This window comes from Dipteris shenzhenensis, chromosome 16 (assembly GCF_047967505.1).
Source record: "Dipteris shenzhenensis isolate YYH24624 ecotype China chromosome 16, Dip_SZ_1.0, whole genome shotgun sequence".
Taxonomy (NCBI): Eukaryota; Viridiplantae; Streptophyta; class Polypodiopsida; order Gleicheniales; family Dipteridaceae; genus Dipteris; species Dipteris shenzhenensis.
In genome coordinates this window covers 1,111,268-1,130,148 of record NC_141611.1, presented here as the reverse complement: position 1 = coordinate 1,130,148, position 18,881 = coordinate 1,111,268, and the positions used below count along the sequence as shown (strand labels likewise).

Below are 18,881 nucleotides of genomic sequence, written 5' to 3'. Positions count from 1 at the left end.
ACAAGCCGTTTTCAAAACGTTCCAACCCCCATTTCGCTGTAGGTCAGCTCTACTAAACTCTGTGGGGTACTAAAAAATCATGATTAATAATTTGTTAAGCCCAACAAATCAGGCTGGAGCTTGAAGCGACGTTGGAGTTGCTGGATGCTTATTGGAGATAAAAACAAAGTTCTACAGGGTGCAATTCTGCCTCTTAGCTGTCTCCTGTTCTTTTCATAACAAGGGCAATTTTGTACGGAATTCATCAATCCAAGCTAGCCCTTTCCTCTTAGCAGCACAAAAGAGCCTCTAATTTATTTACTGTCATCATAAGTGAAGGGGGACGAGCTTCGACATCAAGGGGTTAGTTGAATACAAAATTATTATGGATCCTTGGAGAGCATACTGTTTTCACCAGCCTCTCTACAGTTGACAGCAGCTTTTCTCAGCCGACTCTTCCCTTGAGTCAGACAACAGAAAAGCACCACAGTCCACAGGTTATGGCATTTGTTTGGTCGGTACTCTTGTCTTTTGACATGTATTTACTTGAGTGTATCAAGGACCCTTAGAGAGCGTAATGTTTTCACCAGCCTCTCAGACACCTCTAGGGAAGATTTGACAACAGCTTTTGTCAGCCGACCTCAGACAACAGAGAAGCACTGCAGTCTACAGGTCATGGTATTTGTTTGGTCAGTACTCTTTCTTAGACATGTATTTACTTGGGATGAAAGCTTTCGTGCAGTAGCATTCGTTTGATCAGTACCTTCTTTGTCTGTCTTTGATACGTATTTACTTGTGATGAAAGCTTTCGTTCAATCCATACTTGCTAGACTTCTGAACTTGTCATGTGAAAGCGTGAATCAGAGAGAACAGTGCTATTTTTGATGGCAAGGTTTGTCTACCGCCACCTCAACTTCATAAGCCATGACTTCTTGTCAATAGTCTACTTCTACTTTCTACTTCCAGCTACCTCCAATTCAATGACTTTTCTTGCTGGCAGACACTGCACTCAAGGCAGATCTTCCAGCGGCTCTGTAGCCTAATTTTGTCTATTATATTGCAATCTTTCATGCAGATAAATGGGGTCCTTGCTGCTGATTTAGAGCAAATTCTCTCATCCATCTCAGGACCGTCCTGGTTATACAAGAGATAGACTGCTCATTTTCCTTGGATTAGCTTGGAGGGGTTACTTCCTGTGTAAATTCTTACAAGCCAAGTTCTGGACACCATAAAGCCTCCTTAGATTGCTAATGTTTACCTTTAGGCAAAAGGAGTGATCCCCCAAGCCCAAAGTATTATCTTCCTATTCATTCCTCACTCCCAGCTAGTTATGCGCTCTTCTACTTCCAAGTATGGGCGCACAAGAGATGCAGTCAAAAAACTGAAGTGGAATGCAAGATTAGATATTATATGTACAGTTCACGATTTCAGAAACTTGAAGAAAAGTAAATTAGTTTGCTCATTCTTGATTTGTGCAGGTAAGGCACCTTTGCCGGCCTTATGAACACTATGGCTCTGGTACTCTACTTCAAATCCCATTTTCTTAACATGTAGAAGCCTTGATCAGTCGTCTCTGGTGTGTGCACTACAGTCTACATATGAAAAACCCGTCTGTGTGTACTACATTGTACTAAATGAAACACCCTGCATGGTTTACAGAATCCTTTCTCTGTTCTATTAAATATTACTGGGGTCCTGCAGCTAGAATCTCATTGGCTAAAGTACGATTGTCTCCTATTGTGTAGTCAGTGAAATTCTGAAAATTCTTTTTGAATAGCCCTGCCAGCTTCTCCAAAGTCTCCTTATAAGCTTTTGCATCCGACCACTGCACATTCAGGAAATCCCCCAAAAAACATTGTTGTCAAAGAACAAAAGAAAGACACATATGTAGAAATGTCATCTGACAGTCCTATTATAAGTATACAGACACATAAGACACGATGGATGTCAGCATACCGTATTCTCAGGTTGAAGTATCTCCGAGGGAACACCTTCCACATAATCTGGAATATGCAGTTTGAAAACAGGCGTCTCTTTGTACTTTGCGTTTAGGAGTGACCCATTGTGTATTGCGTCTATCATCTTCCTGGTGTAACCTAACTTCATCCTCTTCCCCACCCCATATCTGCAGGAACCACAACATAGACCATCAGATACATGCCTGTAAATATCAAAGCGTCTCCTGGAAGTTATGGGGGTCAATTTACAAACCTGCCCGCCGACCACCCTGTGTTTACTAGCCAACCAGTTGCACCATGTTTTTTCATTCGCTCAGCTAACATGGCTGCATATTTGGTGGGGTGAAGCATAATGAATGCAGCTCCAAAACATGCTGAGAAAGTTGCTTGTGGCTCCATTATTCCATCTTCTGTTCCAGCTATCTATGATAGACATGTTCAAAATGCATCAGTACGCTCATCATTCTATACCTTTAATTGAAAACAATGTCACCAGATTAACAAGCCTTGATGCTATCTCACCAGCGCTGTATATCCACTGATAAAGTGATACATAGTTTGGGGCAGAGTTAGCTTGCTGACTGGTGGCAAGACTCCAAAGGCATCACATGCTAACAGAATCACATTTTTTGGATGAGGACCAACACACGGTATCTTTGCATTTGGTATATACTCTATTGGATAGCATGCCCTGGTATTCTCTGTGAGAACAGACAAAAGGTAAGCAAACTACTGTGAGAGGAGGACCATTCCATCCTAGCAAATCAAATATTCTGGATGAGTGCAAATCAAGGTATCTTTCGGATGCACTATATTTGAAAACATGCCTTCCAATTCCGTGCAGCCACACACTAAGGGTGAGCATGGTACATGTACATAAAATCTACTACATACTCTATGAACCACACACTTGGATATGATCCAACAGACAGATTATCTTTGCTTTTGGAAGAACTTTAAAGCCTAGCCTGCCTTTCAATTCTCTTGGAACAGAATTAAGTACACAATGTATCACATCTCACATGAAGACAATTATTGGACAAAGGTTGCAGACCTGTTACAGATCTGTCCAAATAATCCACTTCCCTTGTATGCTCATCAAAGACAACATTTTCTAAAACTGCAACAGGAATTTACGACACATCAGTTGTTTTACAATTTTACAGAAAAGCATGCCCCTTTCGAGTGGGTAAACAATACATAAGATAGCAAGGCCATTGGAAATTCAAACATGTACCTGTTCCAAACTTGATTGCATTCCAAATATCAGGTTCTTTGTCCTGTGCAAGATCAATGCACTTCGCATAACAACCTCCTTCGATGTTGGAAACACCATTATCGCTCCAGCAATGCTCATCATCTCCAATCAAAAGACGGTTTGGATCTGTTGAGAGAGTCGTCTTTCCAGTACCTGCTCACATTAGAGCAGCAAGGCCGCCTGAGTTTAACTCCCACTATACAAAAGCCAAATGACTCACAAGAACCCAGACGTCTAAACACTGAAGATCCTCGTTCAATGATCAAACCTGATAATCCAAAAAACAAGGCCACATCCCCATCTTTTCCCATATTGCAGCCGGAATGCACAGAGAGAATCCCTTTCTTGGGCATTAAGTAATGCATCACGCTGAAAAGCCCTTTCTTCATCTCCCCCGCATATTGCGTACCAAGAATCACCATCTCTTTTCTCTGAAGGTTAAGATCTATGCTAGTTGAGGAAGTCATGTAGTGTGTGTATCGGTTGCATGGGAATTGGCCCGCATTGTAGATAGTGAAGTCCGGAGTCCCAAAGTCCTCCAGCTCTTCAAGGGTAGGCCGGATACACCTGCCACCCATATCTTCCAGATGCGATCTCATCCCAAATACACAACCATACAGACTTGTAATCCCCTAAATGTTCAATATAATGGTGAAGGAAACTGATAAGGGCTTGCAAGCAAGCCTATACTGCTTCGTAAGCCATTAGCAAAGTACAACTGTATGAGTACAACTGTATGGAAGGATCTGCTTGAGGTAGGCAGCACTACACAAGAAAGCTTCTGAAGGGCAAAATGTGTAAAAGAGCAGAACTAACCCAGTCTCAAGAGAAACACGTGGTAGGATTAAGGACTCTAGAGAGCGTCAAATCGAACGCAGCTTACATTTTCAAGAAAGTTAAAGTTGCAAGGATGAGTTTTTTAGGGGGAGTGCGCTTACATGTTGTACATAAACAATGCATGATAAGCTCGTGCAGAAATTATCCTGACTTTGATTCGATGCTCTGGATCCCAGTTCAGATATTGATCGTTGACAAACACCTGAAAAAACCAGTTTTGGAAGGCGTAAAACCGTCAGTCGATGCCAGCTGGGCATAGATATCCAAAGCACAAGGTACAGCTGAAGTAAAGACAGTGCAGGAGCATGCAAACCTTGTCTAGCGAATTGAGATAATCAACAGCTCTTTCTCGGTTGACCAGGAAAGTATGCTCATCCATCTCGATGTTAGGAGAACCCCTGCAAACAAGCCCAAGACAATTTCAGCCAGCCAAGACTTCCGCTTTATTTGGGAATTTGTCACTGCCACCTTGTCACGCTTAGTTAGCACGTTTGAAGTCTATACGAAAGATCTGTGATTTATCTTACTTTCCACCGTGTCACACTTAGCGCGCGCTTTAAAGGTTTGTGATATCGGGGCGAAGGACATGCAATCTTACTTTCCCCACCATAAGTCATCCATAGTCATATCTTCTCTTACGACTCGCTTGTCCCTTGGGGAACGCCCGGTCTTAGCACCAGAAAGAGTGGCAAGAGCTCCGGTGGACGTGATAAACGTTGATTTCTCATACTTGATAGCCTGCTCATACAGCTCTTTACCCAGCGCATAAAACAGAGGGAGAGCCTGCTGTGAGAAGGGACGGACGCGACAGAAATACAAAATGGAAAAGAAGCGTCTTTTTCATCAGATGTTCACGTATGCCAACAATATCGCACCTGCAGGGGAGAGATTGTACATAACATGCGTAAACTTGAGAGCGCTATCGCTTATGTTGGAACAGAGCGTGAAATAATGATCGAAACTCCTGTCTCCTTCTGCTCTCTTCTCCGGATCACCTCGTCTAACTTTTGGACCAGTCTCCCTGGTGAGAGAAGCCAGGGAAGCGCTGTTGCAAGGAAGCGGAGAAGATCAGGAAAACCTCGAGTATGGATCAAACCCAAAACGATTTATCAATCACTGAGCGCAAATGCTCAACGAACTAGCTCCCAACCTACGCCAAAAAACTGGATTAGTCATCCACCTGATGGATTGCAATTGCTGCCTTTGCCGCTCTTCATCGGAAATTTGCAAAGTAGCGCCTTTGACACCATCCTTGGGTGTTGAGGGAGCGGAGCGCTTCTTCTGAAGCGAATGCAGCTCATCGAGAGTTTTAGCTCTCACGGTAGGCACACTATCGTCGATGCAGACATCCGCAGGCTTTGGATCGGCATGCGTGTGGATTTTGGCAAGCCCGTTGGGGATTCCGTTGGCGTTGGAAAAAGAAAAATCACCGTCGGTGTCGCTCATTCTGATCTTGCTTCTTGCTTCTGCACACAAAAACAGGCAGCCTGACCATCAAGTCGAACAGCAGAAAGTTTCGCTCTCGTTGGAGAACAAATCCGCTGTTTCGCTCTCGTTGGTGAACAAATTTGAGCGTGTGCAGTTACAAGCTGTCTACGAAAACTCTCTTGCAACCTTTTAAACGCAGGGCTCCACTATAATACGTATTATGCAATTGCAGATTTGAAGCACCTCAAATCGTTTGAAGAAAGGTGCGATATTGACAAAAGCAAAAGAAGCAGAACTCTTCGCGAAGCGTTGTCTGGAGAATTGCACTAGTCGATTTGCTTTCTACAGCAGAACTCTAGGATAGCAAATCGCAAGCTTACTACAAGAACAAAAACAAGTAAATCTCATGTTTACACCTTCCAAGCTCGACACAATTGAGAGAAAGACTCCAACTAAGATGGCCTTTTTCAAGCACTTGAAGAAGTTGATGAACTACTCGTGTTACACCTTCCGAGCTCGACACAATTTTGAGAGAGCAGCTACTCCAAATAAGATGGCTTTTTCGAAGACAGTGATTTCAAAAACAGGCAACCATCGAAAGCAACATCAGAGATAACAACCCTCCGAACAAATTCAAACCAAAGCAATCGAAACATCAGCAGTACCAACCATCTGGAGCGAAATCTGCAAAATCCGCAGGCGCCCAGAGTACGTAAACGATGGGATCGCAAACAACCTCCCACTACATAACTAGCGTGGCATTCAGTCCAGGGTGGGTGATCACGAAAATCTCACCCTTCCCATCAACATCATCTTCCGCCGAAAGAATGAAGAGTCCAATCTACAAAATCACTCTCGGCGGCAACTTGAGCCAAATTTCATAACGCATAAAAACCGACTTAGAACGTTACGATTCTTAGCAAACTTCAAATTTTCTGCTTAAAGACGCTAGCTGCAGCAGGAATTGTCCTGTCAGGGCAGCTCGAAAATCTCATCTTCTTAAGCATCATAAAAACGAATCTATTTCATAAGCCTATCCAAGAGATGAGTTGCTTCTCTGGGAGGAGATTGTTTCTGTACATAAACATTCATGTAGGCAGCATGAATTTATCGAGCAGAACAACCTTTGCAACAAAGTATGAGCAAAACTGTGTGAGGAGGTGGGAGAGTAGATGGAAGGATGAACCTGAGAGCTGTAGAATTAGAAGGGGTTAAGTGGTTTGAGAGGGGAGGGCGATGATGGTTTTAAATAGAGAGACGCACCCTTTTTCTTCAAGCCGCCGCATACACACGTGTTTTTATGTAAAATGTTTAACAGGAATGGGAAGGCTTAAATATATCATATAAAATTTAGAGGGGATCTAGAAAAAGCTCCACTTTTTGAATTATATATTGCATACACGTTTTTGCTTTTGGTCTATGCATGGTGTATGTCTCTCTATATTTCCAATTTATGTCTTTGTGCATGCATACCTTGTGCTTGTGTAAAATGTTTGTATGGCTATTCAATAGCTATAGCCAATTTACCTTTTTTGTTTTCCTTTATGTGTGTGTACTCACACATGCTCACGTCTGTGCACCCATCTATGCTTTCTTAATAGACCTCAAAGTTGGAATCTAGTTAGTTTGAGTTCTCGGGTACCTATGGCTTATGCGACTTGTGAAGCATTGCTCTCCTAAGAGCAATGTCAAACATGGCTAGAGATCGAGCAAATCTACTCCTGCAAGCAAAAGGGATACAGCAGTACTACTTTCATGCGGAACCAATGTATTAAGCCTTGGATTTTTCAAGATACGAAATTGTGATAAGGTGCAGAGTGATATCATCACATCCTACTTTTTCGCTAGATAGAGGTGGACAAACCAGCTCTTAAAGATTTGCTCAAGGTTCCAATTTTTAGAACTTGTGATCATACTTGCTAACCGTAATGCACTTGCTTGTAACAAAGTCCACTCGCAAATTGCCCTTTAGTTGGTTAAATCCCAAAAAGGTACTCATGGTGTTAGAGTAAGAGCCCACCCAGCCATTAAATATGGGGAGATAGCCCTTCATACAAGGGTTGGCTATAATTTTTTTGGAAGCCTAAAATCTCAAGCCTATGGTGAGTTCGTGTAAAAAGGCATTTCTAGACTTCACTCATCCCTAAATGAGTCATCAATCTTACCTCCATCCCACATTGTGCACTACAAGTCCCTTGGTCCAATCCCAAAGTGGGCCCAAATGCATCATGGGGCATGTTCCCCCTCTCAAATACACTAACTGCTTCACATTACTTTCCCACCATTACATTTTGCAAATTGCACCACATGTTTAGCACAAGCTTTCAACAAGCACCCTACATTTAACATTCAGATTAGATACAACTTACAGATTGAAAATTTTGCTTTAAAATGCCACAACTTAAAGCACCCAACCTCTCAATTCTAAGAAGTTTTAGCAAGTGGGATATGTTACGGATATTATATTTTCTGATATATCTTGCTTTGGATATTATTATTTTAGTCAAGTATGATTATGGCCAAGTACTCCATAGGAGCACACCGGATGCAGCAGGGGTCCTAGTGGATACTTTGTGTGGTTAGTTGGGGACGCCTGACTGGCTTGTGTTTTGCCATGCTAGATGGTTGGTATTGTGGGTGATTCCATGTTAATACTGATGTCGCTAGTGTTATTGGTGTTGTGCTTGATTATTGTACTTTGAGCGCGGTTATGTTGGGATTGGTGATTCGGTGATTCGTTCAATCGATTGTTAATAACTAATGTAATTAGCAGCTTGAGTACAGGTGATGGAACTCATAGCGAGGATTGGAGTTAGTGCGAGGGTACTTATCGAGGTGTCGCATAGCGCATTATATATATGGCCATAGGCCAATTTTGTATTTGTTTTATTATTGCAAGTTGAGCAATATATTTTGTTGAGGACATAATTCATTTTGGGATGATGGCTATGTAAAGCAAATCCCTCATTTTGGATGAGAGGGATAATTTTGGCTCCTTGGTGCTTTCATGAAATATCATAAATACTCTAGATGAGGAAGCGTGAGCCACTCATCTAGGGGGGAGAGATTGTACCCAATCTGCTGTCGCTCTCATGGTGTGATTGTGTTTTCCTTCTCCAATTGATTATGTGGTGAATTTGTGTGCTGAAAAGATTACCTTTTGGTTTCAGTGGTATCAGAGCTTAGGGTATGCTTCAGGGCTTGTGAAAGAAAAAGGCTACCTCATGAGACATGTGAGAAGTTAAGGAGAAGTTCTCGTGAAGGACGAAGGAGAGAAAGCTCACGAAAAGAAAGAAAGAAAAAAATCGAGACTCCAGAGCTTTCTATACATCTCGCCATCATCTCTGAAGTCACTGCCCATGGAACTGTCTTGGCCCGCATATCTTTCTCCTCTGCCCGCACGCTCAACATAGCCTGCTGTAGCCATTGCGTCGCATGCACAGAGGACTCTCAGAGTCTAAGGGGGCCATCGCCATGCTGTCCACACAATAAATAGCGCCAACCGCCTCTCAAGACCTTGGAAGTCTCTCTTTCTTTGCGCGCCCTTGTTAGCGGGACCAGTAATCGCTATAGCCCACTTCTCGTGCGTATTCGTGATTGATAGGCCAGACCCCAGAATCCTCCTAAAGAATCCTCCTAAAGACTGCAACAAGGGCCATGAATGACCCTCCTCTCTGCCTCGAGCGCCGAGAAACTCGACCTATTAGCCTTTTATAATTTGCGCAGCAACCACCTTTTTGGAGACCTTGGGACTCGGGGGTCTCATCTCCATTTGTGCACCGTTTGCAGCATGTAGACCTACAGACAAGGGCAGTCCCACAGACCTTCGCTTGCTCGCTGACTTACGTATTCCCACAGTCCCGCAGTCCGATAGTCCCACAGGCAATAGTGATCTGAATCCAAAGAGCAAGATCTAAGAAATGAGTGCGATTGTTGCCGCCTCTCTCAAAGTTTTCCATCTTAGCCTTTGGTCCTTGGGCCTCAATTATTGAGGATAGAAGCACTCGGCTAATCCCGTTGATCCCATCACGTCGCGTCGCCACTTTTGGGAAAGTAGTCTATGTGAAGAAAAACCGTTGACCCCGCATCGTTATTTTTCGTCCTAACCTTGCATTAAAGGTTCAAAGGTATTATTTTAAGAAAAAAAACAAAAACAAAAAAGAAAAAAGAAAGAAGAAGAGGAAATTCAACAAGGCGATCGGAGCATGACAATGCAAAGACCATTGCCAAATCTGAGAAGCTCAAATCAAGAAGGCGATTGGAACCATGAATCACTGAGCAATTAATTGGAGATCAGTCGAGCACAAAGACAACTACGAGCGATATCATCGGTCACATATCTCCCACTCTAGTCTTTTTCACCTCTGATCAAAGAGAGAGATAAGTGATTTCTTTTGCTTTATATTTCACACACTTAGTATCTTCCGCCATCCATGTCTTATCATACACTGGAATCATAGTTTTTCATCTGTTTAATTCTCTTACACTTAATATCCTTATTTTTGTCCACTCCACTTTATTTGTATTTATTGCATTATCATGGCGCATCAACCACAACCACCCATGCTCCAAGAGCAGTTAGACACACTTCAAGCACAATTGGCCGATGAGCATGAGCATAGGGAGAGATTGGAAAAGAAATCAATGGTAAGAAAAGGAAGAGACATTCATCTGATGATGAGTCATCCGACAATGATTCCGACGATGATGCTATTATCAGGACAGTCAAAGCCACACTGAGAGCACAAAATTTGAGGAAGAAGAGTAAGATAAGTAGAAAAGCTTTCTCATTTCAAAATTTTGATGGAAAGAAAGAAGCACGCACTGTCTTGTCTTAGATTAGTCAGCTTGATGATTATTTTTCGGGGGAGAAATTCTCTGAAAAAGATAAGATTAAATGTGCTACAAATCATTTAGTAGAGAGTGCTGCACTTTGGTGGAACATCACTAAGCACAGTAAAAGGCGACCAAAATCTTGGAAGTCTTTTCAAAAGCTCATCAAGAGAGATTTCCTTCCCCCACAATTCAAAGCAAAAGCTAAACAACAATGGGATACTTTCAGGCACTTCGATAAGGAAACGATCTCCACATATACTGATAGATTTTTGCAAACGTTGATCCAATTACAATCCTTAGAGAAAGTTGATGAGCGAGATCAACGCCGGAAGTATGTGGCAGGTCTAAAGTCTAAGTTGAGAGCCGAGATTAACATGTTTCATCCTCGCTCACTGAGCTCTGCGATTTCTCTTGCAATGAATTGTGAAAGGAAGAATGGGATCCCAAAAGAAGGGAAAGATTCACAACGGCATGTACTTTTCCATAAGAAAAAGAGATTTGATAAAAAGCCTTTCTTTAAATCTAAAAATGGTTTTACTCCACAGAAGACAGATTCTTCTTCGAAGCCGAACGGTGGAAATTTTCCAAAGAAAGAAATAAGGTGTTTCAAGTGCAACAAGGTGGGACACATAGCCAGTGAGTGTCTTGAAAGAAAGACAACCCCGACGGCAAAGGTGCTCATGATTGATGACGAAGCAGCCAAGCAAGAGGGAGGTAAGTATAATTGTCATGCTCTTCTAAAGATGAAAGGTTTCATTAATGGCAAAGAGGTTGTTATTCTGCATGATGATGGTAGTACTGATGATTTCATTTCGGAAAGAACCTTAGCAAAGCTCAACCTAGAGTCTTTCCCATCTAGCTACAAGGTCAAAGCTGCTTTTACCAAAACAAAGTACAATTGTACTAGAGAAGTCAAGAATCTTGAAATCTCAACACGGGGGTGGTAGAACTAAAGTCAAGCCCAATGGTTCAATTGGTTCAATGGTGGTACACGTGTATCGAAATAAGAGCAGCTGCAAAACTAGCATTCAAAGAGTCCTTAGTGTCCCATGCAGTGCAAGATTTTAACGCAGAATGTCAAAGAAGAATATACAACTCATCGATAGAATCATGCAAGTTGGCATGCAACCCATCATACACAAGGGTGCATATGGGTGGAGGCAGATGAAAATGATGGTGTAGGCTCTCCCAATGTGGATGCCCATGCATAAGTTTCAAAATTTATTTGTAATTTTAGTTATGTGATTTGCTGTAAAGCCAATGTATAATGGATGTGAGTTCCAGTATAAATGAGAAATTTTGTGTTATGGGATGTTAATTATAAGTATTTAGCTCAAGGCTGCACTAATTTTACTTTTTTAAGGGTTTTTATTGAAACAATTACTTTTAAAAAATTAGGGTTTTTGTCCCTATATAAGAGAATGCGCCCTCATTTTCATTTCACTATTTAAAGAGCTCTCCACTCCCACACCACCTCCCACTTGCCTCTGAGATTTCCACCCTATCTCTTGCACCCTCACCCTTTCTCTTGCACACTCTCTCCATCCCCCATTGCCAGGCCCAAGATCAAGGAACCACGGAGACTGACACAGCCAGACCTACCTCCAGACTTAGAGACAGAGAGTGATAGCCCCCCCCTCTTCCCCCAATGATCCTTGTCGAAGGGAGAAACTACCAATCTGGAAGCCAGACAGGGATCAAGAGGGATAGAGGAAGGCACAAGAGGAGGGATAGAGGAAGGCACAAGAAGATCCTCTGATAGAGACAGATGACTTGGAGAGCATAGAAGAGGAGCGTGTGGAAGAGGAACAATAAAGGACAGAGCAGAGGACCAAGAGAAGAACAGACAATCAGGGTCCACGCCAATAGGGGAGAGGTGCCAGAGCTCCAAGTGCAGGTCAAAGAGGCCCTCAACATCCAGGAAGAGGCCCTCCACATCGAGGGCAAAGAGGCCCTCCACATCGAGGGCAAAGAGGCCCTCCTCCAATGAGGCGGTACAGATTCAAGCCAGGGACAGTGGCACTATGAGAGATCAGAAAGTTTTAGAAGTCCATTGATCTGATGATCTCGATGGCCAGCTTCGCAAGGGAGGGATGCGAGGTCATGTAGGACCTCAACCTTAGCCCAATGTCCCAGTTTCATAGGCACAGAGTTGTAGAGGCTCCCTGGCGTATTTCTAGAGACACCTTGCTTACACTGTAGCATGCATCTAAGGCCTACCTAGTAGACCTCATGGATGACACCCAGCTGGCTGCTACCATCCATAGGAAAAGGGTCACGGTGACCGCTGTAGACATGCAATTTATTGTATGTCTTAGGAAGCCCAAGGGCACTTAGGGATTTTGTATGCTCCACCTTATACTCTGCCTACGGGCATCTATCTTGTACTCTGCCTACGGGCATCTACCTTGTACTCATCCTATGGGCATCAATATAATAAAATGTCTTTTTAGAATTGTCTTTGCATGTGCAATCTTAAATTTATTTTCAATGTATTTGCAATCTATTAATTTACTTACATGCACTCTCAATGTATACAAAAGAAAAATGAAATAATAAACATCAAATCTTAATAGAACATGCTGTGAAGATAGTGGGAGAGAGGGAACGAGTCTCACTTGTGACTTTCTCACATGCACAATAGGGGGAATACACACAAAGGTGGAGGCTGAAAACAGTTTTTCTCTTCTTAGTTGTGAAAGCCAAAAGAACTCTAGTACAAAAGAAAATAGAAGAACCCTATATGTGGGTCTCAAACCAAACTCAACTAACTAAGGTGGCATACTAACTGAGCCACAAACTAGAGTAGATAAGGATAGCTATCATCTAGCTATTATTCGTGGGCGGTGTACCAACCACATCTCCTTTACTCAACCACACACAAGCCAAAAGAGCAATTAGAAAATGTGAGAAGACATATTTGATTTTGGTGAATACGGTAACGGCTACTCAACCAAACACTAAGCCTATGCACCAAAAATTTCTTTCTTAATTTTCCGATTGTTTCTTAGAGGATTTACCACCTGGACTACCATGTTCTCCACCTGAAGATCATAGGATAGAAATCCTACCGGGCAATACTCCACCTTGCAAAGCTCCTTATAGAGTCAATCAACTAGAACAAAAGGAAATTCAAAAGCAAGTGGAGGAACTGATAGAGAGAGGATTGATAAGACCTAGTAGTTCTCCTTATGGAGCCCCTGTCTTATTAGTCAAAAAGAAAAATGGAACCTACCGAATGTGCATAGACTATCGTGCACTGAACAAAATCACAGTGAAGAACAAATATCCAATCCCTAGGATTGATGATCTTTTGGACAAATTAAAAGGGGCCAAGTTCTTCAGTAAGATAGATCTCAAATCCGGCTATCATCAAGTTCATATGGTAGAAGAGGATATATACAAGACTGCTTTTAGAACTCAAACGGGACATTATGAGTTCCTAGTTATGCCTTTTGGGCTAACTAATGCTCCAGCTACTTTTAGTAGAATGATGAACCGAATCCTTCTTAAACACCAAGATTGTGTGGTAGTATTCTTCGATGATATTCTGGTGTTTAGCAAAGATGTTGAGGAGCATAAAGAACATCTGAAGCTAGTGTTTTCAGTCTTGAAAGAAAATCAATTGTACATAAATCCTAAAAAGAGTAGTTTCTTTCAAGATAAGATAGAGTATTTGGGTCACATTGTATCCCCCGATGGGATTTGAGTAGATCCAAAGAAGATTGAGTGCATAATCACATGGCCTAAACCCCGAGATATACATGAATTAAGATCATTCTTGGGATTGTGTAGCTTCCCTGTAGCTTTTACACAAAGTTTGTCAAGAGTTTCGCATACATTGCACATCCATTGATAGACCTTCTTAGAAAAGCTAAGCATTTCTTATGGACTAAGCATCAAGATAAATCTTTTACAGCTTTGAATTCAAGCAAGCTCTCACACAAGCTCCTGTGTTGCAACTACCCGATTTCTCTAGACCATTCTTTGTAGTTGTAACTGATGCTAGTGGATATGGAGTTGGAGCCGTACTTATGCAAGATGGACATCCAATAGCATATGAGAGCCGAAAATTAAAACCAGCAGACTGCAATTACAGTACATATAATAAACAATTAACCGCTGTTATGCATGCCTTACGAATGTGGAAACATTATTTGATGGGAGCTGAGTTTCTTATCAAAACTGATCAGCAAAGTATCAAGCATTTGTTAACTCAACCACTAATATCCGATAGGCACATCAACTGGGCATCATTTATATAGAGTTTTGAACCCATGATTCATTATCAACCTGGAAAGGAAAATGTAGTTGATGATGCTCTTAGCAGAAAGCCAAATATTAATCACATCACTGCTATAGAGACCCAGCCTTTTGAAGGTATGAAGAATTCTTATCAAGGGGATCTAGACTTTTTTGATATATGGAACAAACTAGAGAATAACAATTGGAATCCTATGATTGGACTATTCATGCAATGATGGATACCTCTTTTATAAAAAGAAATTATGCATCACTCGACCCTTTAGACAAATTGTAATGGAGGAAATGCACCAACCACCATATATGGGACATAGGGGAGTGACTGCCACTTTACAAGTGATAGTAAGGGAATTTCATTGGCCTACTATAAGAAAAGATGTGGCTAAGTTTGTAGCCGAATGCATCACTTGTCAGAAGATCAAGAGTTACAAAGGAAAGACCCTAGGATTACTTATGCCTTTGCCTATTCCTATGCAACCTTGGGAACAAATATCTATGGATTTCATAACAGGTTTTCCTACTACAATGAATCAAAATGATATGATTTGGACAATAATAGATCGCTTTAGTAAGGAAGCTTATTTCATCCCATGCAAGAAGACTTTAATAGCTCAGCAAGCTGCACATTTATTCATCAAGCATATCTTTGTTCATCACGGCTTGCCAAAGATTATACTGTCTGATCGAGATTCAAAGTTTTGTAGTAATTTCTGGACTGCATTATTTCATAATCTAGGCACTAAGTTAGACTTCTCATCAGCTTTTCATCCAAAATCGAATGGACAAACTGAGGTTACAAACAGTACTATTCTGGATATGATAAAAGCTTATGCAGGAAGTCAACCAAAGACTTGGGACAAATACATTCATCTCTTACAGTTTGCTTATAATAATACTCCTCATTTTGCAACAGGAAGAGCACCCTTTGAGATTATCTATGGGAAGGTTTTACCTATTCCTATCACACGATTGACTTATAGAGTGGAAGCAGCAGATGCATTTACCCATGACTATCAAAATATTCTCAAAGAGGTTCGAGAAGCCATTGCAATCGCTCAAGAGAAGTACACAAAACAAGCTAATAAGAAACGGAAACACATGCTTTTTAAAGAAGGCAATTATGTACTTCTTCGAATTGAGAAAAGAAGATTGAAGAGTGTTGAGAAATGGCTAGTAATCAAGATGGCACCACGTTTTTATGGACCATTTAAGATGATTCAGAAAATCAATGATCTAGCTTATAGGCTTGAATTACCTGATAATTGGAAAATACATAATGCTTTCCATATCAGCCTTTTAAAGCCCTTCAAAGGACCTTTACCTATTCATCCTGTCTATGAAGAGGCTCCATTGATTGTTGATGAAGAAGAAATTCTAGAGCATGAATGCATTATTGATCATCAACAAACCTCGACCCGAAAAGGAAATGTCTATATTAAATATTTGCTCAAATTTAAGAATCATCCAAGAGATGATGCTCAGTGGATGCCTGAGCGGTTCTTTCGAACTTTTCCAAACCTCATTAGTTCCTATAATCAAACACGCAACTGAGGTCAGTTGCAATCCAAGCAAGAGGGATGTTACGGAAATGATATTTTCTGATATATCTTGCTTTGGATATTATTATTTTAGTCAAGTGTGACTATGGCAAAGTACTCCATAAGAGCACACCGGATGCAGCGGGGGTCCTAGTGGATACTTTGTGTGGTTAGTTGGGGACGCCTGACTAGCTTGTGTTTTGCCATGCTAGATGGTCGATATTGTGGGTGATTCCATGTTAATACTGATGTCGCTAGTGTTATTGGTGTTGTGCTTGATTATTGTACTTTGAGCACGGTTATGTTGGGATTGGTTGATTTGGTGATTTGTTCAATCGATTGTTAATAACTAATGTAATTGGCGGCTTGAGTACAGGTGATGGAACTCATATCGAGGATTGGAGTTAGTGCGAGGGTACCGATCGAGGTGTCGCACAACGCATTATATATATGGCCATGGGCCAATTTTGTATTTGTTTTATTATTGCAAGTTGAGCAATATATTTTGTTGAGGACAATTCATTTTGGGACCTAAGATGGCTATGTAAAGCAAATCCCTCATTTTTGGATGAGAGGGATAATTTTGGCTCCTTGGTGCTTTTATGAAATATCATAAATACTCTAGATGAGGAAGCGTAAGCCACTCATCTAAGGGGGGGAGATTGTACCCAGTCTGCTATCGCTCTCATGGTGTGATTGTGTTTTCCTTGTCCAATTGATTATGTGGTGAATTTGTGTGCTGAAAAGATTACCTTTTGGTTTCAAGATAGCTTTTGAAATAAAGAGCTTCCATGACTTTTTATTTAGGAATTACTCTATTTCCCCCTTTATCCCTTTAGTTCCATCATAATAGAATATAAGAAGTCAAGATTATTGCATTGAAGTTATTTAAAGTGAATGTGCATCAATGTTTCCCATATTTTGTTCTTGTGTAGCAATTTCTAATGAGATTTTCGATGGGGAATAACCTCCCTTTCAATCATAATTGTTCCCTCTTATTTGTTGCCCATATCAACAATTGTAATTCCGTTAACTTCTACTCCCCTCCTCCCAAGTGATCATTTACATGATTTTGAAAAGATGGCAGTACTTGCAAGATGAGCTTACATTGAATATATGTTGTAACTATAAAGAAATTGCCTTCTTTCACTCATAAGGCCAAGAAGGAGACACATAAAGTCAACATCACCCACACACACACACACACACACACACACACATATATATATATATGTATGTATGTATGTATGTATGTATATGTATTAGGAGAGCTCTTGTGTAATCAAGATAGCTATCGTGTGTTAGGATAGCTCTCGTGTACTAGGATAAATCTTGTGTAATAAAGAGAGGATAGATATTAAGTGAAGATAATGGATGCATCAAGATAGCTATCATGTGTTAGGATAGCTCTCGTGTACTAGGATAAATCTTGTGTAATTAAGAGAGGATAGATATTAAGTGAAGATAATAGATGCATTAACATGAGTATAAGCAAGTTTTGAGCTCTCGTGTACTGTGATAAATCTTGTGTAATTAAGAGACGATAGATATTAAGTGAAGAAAATGGATGCATTGACATGAGTATAAGCATTGGGTTTAACCATGTCTTGAGCTATTACATCTTCAATCTCATCACCCTTGGGCATATACCTCATAACAACTTGCTTTGATGAGTAGGCAACAATATGCCAATCAAGCTTTTATAAAATGCTAAGATGCCTCTCTCTTGTGTGGCATGTGTAGTTGTAATCCTCGCCAGTTGTTACCAGGTATCCACCATTTTGGCAACACATGCCCGATTTGACATTTTGTGGCACTTGGATTAGCTTGCTCATACTGCCTTTAAATCACCTATGGCATATGAAACCTCACCACTGGCTTGTAACACATGGGATGTACCCAAATATATATACCTTCCATCACCTAACTATCCCATTATCCATACACATACCATGAGGCTTTACAACATTCTCAAAATATATGAGTTAAATTTCACCAAATGCTCACTACTAGAGCTTCCACATCACCCTTGGGTCTTTGCAAATACATCTATATCTTACTCAACTCTACACAACCATTGAGGTATTCCAAGACTTTAGGTTCTCAATTTATCACATAGAGATCATGGGTATGAAACAATACTTGAGACGCACTTGATACACCCACCATATCTCCTTTTCCTGAAAGCTATAACACCATCAATTTTTTAATGTACTTGTATCCCATAGTGGCATTAGACATAGGCCTTGCCCAAAAGCCACAAATTTTCGATGTGCTTGCATCCCATATGCTACATGAGATACAAGCCTTACCCAAAGCCACAAATCTCTCTCTCTCTCTCTCTCTCTCTCTCTCTCTCTCTCTCTCTCTCTATGTGTGTGTGTGTGTGTGTGTGTGTGTGGACAAAGAAGCCATTTTCCTTGAGCCAAGTTCCTCCTTGGCCCTCGATCTTTGGATTGTATGAATAAGCCATTTCTACCAATTGTTGGACAAGGAGATATGTGTGCACCCTTTTGATAATGCTTCATGCTCCTTTAATCCTTGGGACCTTGGAAAGGCCTTTCTAAGTCATGGTCGCAACTCACAGCCTTAGCCATGCAAATGGTGCTTTGCTCCTCTTCTAGGCACACTCTTGCTCGTTAGCCATTTGTGTTCTTGAGCTAGTTCAATTTGTGAATGCTAACCTTGGTCAATGCACAAGTGGGATAATGGAACAAAAAATGAAATATCTCCCCCCTTGCTTGTTTAATCAAATAGATTTGCCTAAGCTAAATTGTCCCCCCA

The 18,881-nt window shown here is 41.1% G+C and overlaps 1 protein-coding gene across 4 annotated transcripts; it reads right to left on the bottom strand.

Annotated features, from left to right (window-relative positions):
* Positions 1 to 1,361: 1,361 nt before the first annotated feature.
* Positions 1,362 to 6,651, bottom strand: LOC147892372 (phosphoenolpyruvate carboxykinase (ATP) 1-like). 4 transcript variants are annotated; one of them, XM_087386874.1, is made up of 13 exons: positions 6,585 to 6,651; positions 5,213 to 5,498; positions 4,908 to 5,077; positions 4,631 to 4,784; positions 4,346 to 4,430; positions 4,134 to 4,234; positions 3,464 to 3,762; positions 3,175 to 3,348; positions 2,992 to 3,057; positions 2,460 to 2,638; positions 2,191 to 2,360; positions 1,936 to 2,104; positions 1,362 to 1,804 (listed from the first exon to the last, which is right to left on the bottom strand). In XM_087386874.1, the coding sequence occupies exons 2-13, from the start codon at positions 5,476 to 5,478 to the stop codon at positions 1,664 to 1,666; spliced, it is 1,974 nt and encodes a 657-aa protein (XP_087243000.1). In that variant the 5' UTR covers positions 5,479 to 5,498; positions 6,585 to 6,651; the 3' UTR covers positions 1,362 to 1,663. The 4 variants fall into 4 exon arrangements, with proteins under 4 accessions (XP_087243000.1, XP_087243001.1, XP_087243003.1 ...); XM_087386875.1 differs by lacking the exon at positions 6,585 to 6,651 and adding an exon at positions 6,256 to 6,479; XM_087386877.1 differs by lacking the exon at positions 6,585 to 6,651 and adding an exon at positions 6,130 to 6,150.
* Positions 6,652 to 18,881: the final 12,230 nt, after the last annotated feature.